Raw genomic sequence first — 8,725 nt, 5'->3', positions numbered from 1 at the left:
TCTAAAACTAGAGGGCATAGGTTTAAGGAGACAGGGGAGAGATACAAAAGTGTCCAGAGGGGCAATTGTTTCACATAGAGGGTGGTGAGTGTCTGGAACAAACTGCCAGAGGTAGTAGTAGAGGCGGGTACAATTTTGTCTTTTAAAAAGCATTTAGACAGTTACATGGGTAAGTTGGGTATAGAGGGATATGGACCAATTGAGATTAGCTTAGGGGTTTTAAAAAAAAAGTGGCATGGACAAGTTGGGCCGAAGGGCCTGTTTCCATGCTGTAAACCTCTATGACTCTATGAGATTCACCACTCTTTGGCTGAAGAAATTCCTCCTTATCTGTTTTAAAGGATCGTCCCTTTAGCCTGAGGTTGTGCCCTCTGGTTCTAGTTTTTCCTACTCGTGGAAACATCCTCTCCACGTCCACTCTATCCAGGCCTCGCAGTATCCTGTAAGTTTTAATAAGATTCCCCCCTCATCCTTCTAAACTCCAAAGACCCAGAGTCTTCAACCGTTCCTCATACAACAAGCTCTTCATTCCAGGGATCATTCTTGTGAACCTCCTCTGGACCCTTTCCAAGGCCAGCACATCCTTCCTTAGATACGGGGCCCAAAACTGCTCACAATACTCCAAATGGGGTCTGACCAGAGCCTTATACAGCCTCAGAAGTCCATCCCTGCTCTTGTATTCTAGCCCTCTCGACATGAATGCTAACATTGCATTTGCCTTCCTAACTGCCGACTGGACCTGCATGTTAACCTTAAGAGAATCTTGAACAATGACTCCCAAGTCTTTGTGTTTCTGATCTCCCACTCTATCTTTTCCTGACTAGCCCTTCCTCCCTTTATCGAGTCCTGAAAGGGCTTTACCACTTGGGCATAATCTTCCACAAAATTCCTCCAATAGTTAAAAAGTCTTCAATACTTGCCTTACCCCTTTTCCGGTGAAAAGCCTTGGTACACAAATAACCTTCCCCCGGTCCTCTGGAATCTTTTTTTCCCCCCGAATTCTATAACGTAATCACATCTTTGAAACAGAAATCAAATCTTTCAATCTGATCTCGGGCCATGACTTATTTTGATTGTTTGTTCTTATCTTAAATAACATCATTTTATTCAGGTAACTTGCTTACAGCACATTTTCTTATGTCAGAATCATCCCAAACTCAAGAACAGCTTCTTCCCTGCTGCTGTCAGACTTTTGAATGGACCTACCTCGCACTAAGTTGATCTTTCTCCACACCCTAGCTATGACTGTAACACTACATTCTGCACTCTCTCGTTTCCTCCTCTATGAACGGTATGCTTTGTATAGCACGCCAGAAACAATACTTTTCACTGTCTGTTAGTACATGTGACAATAATAAATCAAACCAAACTGTGTTTTGGGCTTTCAACTGCCCATAAGCATCTCTCTTCTTTCCTTTAAGAAAACTTTGTTCCTTCATCCATAGCGATCACCTGAACTGCGTTCTACTGCCTTGAATCCCTTTAAATATCTCTCTTGTATCCAATGAATCCCACTTTTGATTCTGTCCCTCCTCTGTTTACTATCAGCTCCTCTATAACGTATCTTTTATTATTCTGTTCATTTTCCTTTCTCATTTATTCCACTGAAATGTTTCCCTTATCTCTATTAATCTGTCAATTTGGTGTTACAGGCGGGCTCTCCCTTGTAGCCCGTCTGGCATCTAATACGGCTTTCAACCTTCCCATACTCAAAATTTACAACAGGGAGTGCTTTGTGTTCAAACCTACTCCTCCAGTTTTGTGGTTTATTCACTACTTTGCATATCATGTTACACATTTTAACTAGAATGCATTATGGCAGCATAATAATTCCCAGCATTAAGCACGCACTCCCATTCTACATCAAGCAACTCCCCACTAAACATTCGCTCCTCTTTCTGTTAGATTTTATATCTTAAAACGACTGCAAGTTTTATAACACAAAGATCCATCCTGTCGAGGATAGAATGGGTTAATTCTCTGCTTGTTTTAGCAGGAGTGGAGTAAGTTCGCTCAGATGGACATTTCAATTCAATTTTCAAGTTTGCTGATGACAACACTTTAGTCGGATCTCAAACAATGACGAGACAGAGTACAAGAATGAGATAGAGAATCTGGTGAACTGGTGCGGCAACAATAATCTCTCCCTCAATGAAAACAAAATGAAGGAGATTGTCATCAACTTCAGGAAGCGTAAAGGAGAACATGCCCCTGTCTACATCAACGGGGATGAAATCGAAAGGGTCGAGAGCTTCAAGTTTCTAGGTGCCCAGATCACCAACAACCTGTCCTGGTCCCTCCATGCCGACACTATAGTTAAGAAAGCCCACCAACGCCTCTACTTTCTCAGAAGACTAAGGAAATTTGACATGTCACCTACAACTCTCACCAACTTTTACAGATGCACCATAGAAAGCATTCTTTCTGGTTGTATTGTAGAATTCGTTTTTCGGAAGTCGGATCAAAAACTGAAGAGACACAGGTTTCTCCGAAAGCCGCCTTTATTGCATCGGAGGAGAGATCGCAAGACCAGGCGCATCCAGCATGGGTTCGTGAGTCTCTGTCCGACTTACAAAACAGTTTTCAGTTATACATGACGGAGATACATCCACATACTTCTGTTAGCCAATAAGGGCATAGCTGTATTGTTATATTTTGATTAGATTACTTTCAAGAACAAAAAGGGATAGCCAGGTAAGGACATGGTTATTAAAGTTTCTGATTAGATTACTTTCCAGGACAAAGGCCAATTGATAAGGCCCCGCCCTCCGAAGCCAGAACCACAATTACCTATCAGCAGTTTCTTTAACGTGATCATTAGTTTCACTTGTCACCCCCGCCTCAGGCCCTTTCCAAAACCAGTTTATCCCTCAACTGATTTCTAGTTACGCATCCCAATTTTAACCCTTTCCTCTTCTCAATCTACCTTATGCACATTCTCAGTATCACAGCTTGGTCTGGGGCTCCTGCTCTGCCCAAGACCGCAAGGAACTACAAAAGGTCGTGAATGTAGCCCAATCCATCACGCAAACCAGCCTCCCATCCATTGACACTGTCTACACTTCCCGCTGCCTCGGAAAAGCAGCCAGCTTAATTAAGGACCCCACACACCCCGGACATTCTCTCTTCCACCTTCTTCTAAAAGATACAAAAGTCTAAGGTCACGTACCAACTGACTGTAGAACAGCTTCTTCCCTGCTGCCGTCAGGCTTTTGAATGGACCTACCTCGCATTAAGTTGATCTTTCTCTACACCCTAACTATGACTGTAACACTACATTCTGCACCCTCTCCTTTCCTTCTCTATGAACGGTATGCTTTGTCTGTATAGCACACAAGAAACAATACTTTTTGTTGTATGTTCATACATGTGACAATTATAAATCAAATCAAATCAAATCATTCACACTTGCCAGATCTTGACAACTTGGCTCCTCCTCCAAGTGAGTTGGGGCTTGTGTCTGCGACACCATGTAAGAACTTGGGGTCTCACACCAAACCTCGGGTCTCTCACACACTGAATCCTGGGGTCTCACACACACTGAATCCTGGGGTCTCACACACACTGAATCCTGGGGTCTCACACACACTGAATCCTGGGGTCTCACACACACTGAATCCTGGGGTCTCACACACACTGAATCCTGGGGTCTCACACACACAAAACCCTGGGGTCTCACACACGTTAAATCCTGGTGTCTTACACATACAAAACCATCCATATCTTACCTCATCTTTGGGCCAAATTCTGCAACCTCCCCTCATTTTACGGATAGCGATGAGCATTGTCGGGCAATACAGCAGGATATAGATAGGCTGGAAAATTGGGTGGAGAAATGGCAGATGGAATTTAATCCAGATAAATGCGAAGTGATGCATTTTGGAAGAACTAATGTAGGGGGGAGTTATACAATAAATGGCAGAGCCATCAAGAGTATAGAAATACAGAGGGACCTAGGTGTGTAAGTCCACAAATCCTTGAAGGTGGCAGCACAGGTGGAGAAGGTGGTGAAGAAGGCATATGGTATGCTTGCCTTTATAGGACGGGGTATAGAGTATAAAAGCTGGAGTCTGATGTTGCAGCTGTATAGAACACAGGTTAGGCCACATTTGGAGTACTGCGTCCAGTTCTGGTCGCCGCACTACCAGAGAGAGAGAGCAGAGAAGGTTTACCAGGATGTTGCCTGGTATGGAGGGTCTTAGCTATGAGGAGAGATTGGGTAAACTGGGCTTGTTCTCCCTGGAAACTCGGAGAATGAGGGGAGACCTAATAGAGGTGTACGAGATTATGAAGGGTATAGATAGGGTGAACATAGAACATAGAACAGTACAGCACAGAACAGGCCCTTCGGCCCACGATGTTGTGCCGAGCTTTGTCTGAAACCCAAATCAAGCTATTTCCTCCCTATCATCCTGGGGTGCTCCATGTGCCTATCCAATAGCTTCTTAAATGTTCCTAAAGTTTCTGACTCCACTATCCCTGCAGGCAGTCCATTCCACACCCCAACCACTCTCTGAGTAAAGAACCTACCTCGGACATCCTTCCTATATCTCCCACCATGAACCCTATAGTTATGCCCCCTAGTTACCACTCCATTCACCCGAGGAAATAGTCTTTGAACATTCACTCTGTCTATCCCCCTCATCATCTTATAAACCTCTATCAAGTCTCCTCTCAACCTCCTCCGCTCCAAAGAGAAAAGCCCAAGTTCCCTCAACCTTTCCTCATAAGACCTACCCTCCAAACCAGGCAGCATCCTGGTAAATCTCCTTTGCACTCTTTCTAGTGTCTCCACATCCTTATAGTGAGGTGACCAGAACTGCACACAATATTCCAAATGTGGTCTCACCAAGGTCCTGTACAGTTGCAGCATAACCCCACGGCTCTTAAACTCAAACCCCCTGTTAATGAACGCCAACACACTATAGGTCTTCTTCACGGCTCTATCCACTTGAGTGGCAACCTTCAGAGATCTATGGATATGAACCCCAAAATCTCTCTGTTCCTCCACATTCTTCAGAACCCTACCTTTGACCCTGTAATCCACATTTAAATTTGTCCTACCAAAATGAATCACCTCGCATTTGTCAGGGTTAAACTCCATTTGCCATTTTTCAGCCCAGCTCTGCATCCTATCTATATCTCTTTGCAGCCTACAACAGCCCTCCACCTCATCCACTACTCCACCAATCTTGGTGTCATCAGCAAATTTACTGATCCACCCTTCAGCCCCCTCCTCCAAGTCATTTATAAAAATGACAAAGAGCAGAGGACCAAGCACTGATCCCTGTGGCACTCCGCTGGTAACCGGTTTCCAGTCCGAAAATTTTCCATCCACCACCACCCTCTGTCTTCTGTTAGATAGCCAGTTACCTATCCAATCGGCCAAACTTCCCTCTATCCCACACATCCTTACTTTCTTCATAAGCCGACCATGGGGGACTTTATCAAACGCCTTACTAAAATCCATGTATATGACATCAACTGCACTACCTTCATCTACATACTTAGTTACCTCCTCAAAAAATTCTATCAAATTTGTGAGGCAAGACTTGCCTTTCACAAATCCGTGCTGACTATCCCAGATTAAGCTGCATCTTTCTAAATGGTCGTAAATCCTATCCCTGAGGACCTTTTCCATCAACTTACCGACCACCGAAGTAAGACTAACCGGCCTATAATTACCAGGGTCATTTCTATTCCCTTTCTTAAACAGAGGAACCACATTCGCCACTCTCCATTCCTCCGGCACCACCCCCGTGGACAGTGAGGACGCAAAGATCAATGCCAAAGGCTCTGCAATCTCATCCCTTGCCTCCCAAAGACTCCTAGGATATATTTCATCAGGCCCAGGGGACTTATCAACTTTCAGTTTATTCAAAATTGCTAGTACATCTTCCCTCCGAACATCTACTTCCTCCAGCCTATCAGCCTGTGACACCCTCTCTTCCTCAAAATCATGGCCCCTCTCCTTGGTGAACACCGAAGAAAAGTATTCATTCATCACCTCTCCTATCTCTTCTGACTCCATGCACAAATTCCCACTGCCGTCCTTGACCGGCCCCAACCTCACCCTGGTCATTCTTTTATTCCTCACATAAGAGTAAAAAGCCTTGGGGTTTTCCTTGATCCGACCCGCCAAGGACTTCTCATGCCCCCTCCTAGCTCTCCTAAGCCCATAATAATCCTAAGCCCCTCATAATTCCATCTATATTTTCCCGCTATGGCTAACAGGGCCAGGGTCATGAGAAGCAGCATGAAAAGCATCTTATCACTTACTAATATCCCGCGCGACCGTTATACAATGCTCCAAAGGTTATACCGCGCGCGCGCAACTTCCCGCGAACCCGTTCAGCTTGCTTGGAGGTCAGTCGTTGTCTGTACATTCCTGTAATGGGAGTATATCACATATTTTCCCAATTAGTTTCAGCATATTCTTTCAACTGAGTTTAATGCTTAATATTGCCATATACCTTCCCCACTTATGTCTATACAGGCACAGGTATCTCCACTAATTATAACTTCATACGGCCCATCCCATTTTAGTACAAACACTGATTTGTCACTGATGCACTATCAATCAAGCAAAGACTAGTTTGTATGCGAGAACAAATAGGCTTTTATTCGCAAAAGACTTGGAGCCCACCCATGCCGATGAACTGGTCCGGCGACTGAGGCAGGGGGTTGGGAGCAGTCACCTTTATACCTGGACCAGGGGGGGAGGAGTCTCAGGCAGGGCCAGCAGGGGCATGCCCAGGCTTGTCACACACACACACACAGGCAATAAGCTTAACATTGTTTTACCACATTCACCCCCTGCTTTTAAAAAAGAGTCCGGCGGGGGTGAGGTGGGTGGAACGATATTTACAGAATTACAAATTTACAAATTCAGTCTCTCTGGGGGCTTGATCTGCCGCTGCAACTGCCGTAGTGCCGGTTGTGGTGTCGGTTCCGGTGGCCGCGGTGTTGGTTCAGGCGCCAGGCCGTAGTCGCTCGAGTCGTCTGTAGTCCCTTCCGATTGTCGGGTGCGTGGTGGCGGCTCCTGGGGCTCAGGCGTGCTGTATACAGGGGTTAGGGGTGTGGGGTTGTGGGTCGTCATGGTCCCTGGGTGCCAGGTCTCGAATGGAGACCGTGTCCTCCCGCCCGTCGGGGTATGCCACATAGGCGTATTGGGGGTTGGCGTGGAGGAGCTGGATCCTTTCGACCAGGAGGTCCGACTTATGGGTCCTCACGTGCTTCTGGAGCAGGACAAGGCCTGGGGACGTCAGCCACGACGGTAGTGAGGTCCCCGAGGAAGACTTCCTGGGGTAAACAAACATCCTTTCGTGAGGGGTTGCATTGGTAGCTGTGCAAAGGAGTGATCTAATCGAGTGTAGTGCATCAGGAAGGACCTCTTGCCAGCGGGTGACTGGAAGACCTTTAGACCTCAGAGCTAGTAAAACGGCCTTCCAGACTGTCGCGTTCTCCCTCTCTACCTGTCCATTCCCCCTGGGGTTGTAGCTGGTGGTCCTACTCGAGGCTATGCCTTTGGAGAGCAGGTACTGTCGCAACTCATCACTCATAAAGGAGGATTCCCGGTCGCTCTGGATATAGCTAGGGAAACCGAACAGGGTGAAGAGGCTGCGCAGGGCCCTGACGACCGTGGCCGAGGTCATATCCGGGCAGGGAATAGCGAAGGGGAAACGTGAATATTCGTCAATGACGTTGAGGAAGTATATGTTGCGGTCAGAAGAGGGGAGGGGGCCCTTGAAGTCGACGCTTAGGCATTCGAAAGGGCGGGTGGCTTTTATGAGGTGTGCTCTGTCTGGCCGATAGAAGTGCGGCTTGCACTCTGCGCAGACCTGGCAGTGTCTGGTTATAGACCTGACTTCCTCAATGGAGTAGGGCAGGTTACGGGCTTTAATGAAGTGAAAAAACCTGGTCACCCCCGGGTGGCAGAGGTCGTTGTGGAGAGTCTGCAATTGGTCTATTTGTGCGCTGGCACATATTCCCCGGGACAGGGCGTCTGGGGGCTCATTGAGCTTCCCGGGCCGGTATAAGATGTCGTAATTGTAGGTGGAAAGCTCGATTCTCCACCTCAATATTTTATCATTTTTGATCTTGCCCCGCTGCGTGTTATTAAACATGAATGCAACTGACCGTTGGTCCGTGAGTAGGGTGAATCGTTTACCAGCTAAGTAGTGGTGCCAGTGCTATACAGCTTCCACTATGGCTTGGGCCTCCTTCTCGACAGAGGAGTGTCGAATTTCAGGGCCTTGGAGGGTTTGTGAGAAGAAGGCCACGGGTCTGCCCGCCTGGTTAAGGGTGGTGGCTAGGGTGAAGTCAGACGCATCGCTCTCCACCTGGAACGGGATGGATTTGTCTACAGCGTGCATCGTGGCCTTCGCGATGTCTGCTTTGATGCGGTCGAAGGCCAGGCGGGCCTCTGCCGTCAGGGGAAAAGAGGTGGATTTGTTGAGCGGATGGGCTTCATCCACATAATTGGGGACCCACTGGGCGTAATACGAGAAGAAGCCCAGGCATCTCCTCAGTGCTTTGAGGTTGGTGGGGAGGGGAAGTTCCAGGAGGGGACGCATGCGGTCGGGATCGGGACCGATGACCCCGTTTTCCACAACACAACCAAGGATGGCGAGGCGGTGTGTGCGGAATATGCACTTCTCCTTATTATAGGTCAGATTTAGGAGTGTGGCGGTGTGGAGGAATTTGTGGAGGTTGGCGTCGTGGT

The 8,725-nt window shown here is 47.2% G+C and overlaps 1 protein-coding gene across 1 annotated transcript in view; it reads left to right on the top strand.

Moving 5' to 3' along the window:
- Positions 1-1,854: 1,854 nt before the first annotated feature.
- Positions 1,855-8,725, top strand: part of LOC144503927 (putative methyltransferase DDB_G0268948) — a 42,029-nt gene continuing 35,158 nt past the window's right edge. The window contains exon 1 of the mRNA XM_078229059.1: positions 1,855-2,548. Coding sequence (XP_078085185.1) covers positions 2,163-2,548 — 386 coding nt within the window. The 5' untranslated portion in view covers positions 1,855-2,162. The remainder of the gene's footprint in view (positions 2,549-8,725) is intronic.

Source organism: Mustelus asterias, chromosome 14 (assembly GCF_964213995.1).
Source record: "Mustelus asterias chromosome 14, sMusAst1.hap1.1, whole genome shotgun sequence".
In the NCBI taxonomy this organism is placed as follows: Eukaryota; Metazoa; Chordata; class Chondrichthyes; order Carcharhiniformes; family Triakidae; genus Mustelus; species Mustelus asterias.
The sequence above is the reverse complement of the archived record's forward strand: the minus strand, read 5'-3'. Positions and strand labels throughout refer to the sequence as shown.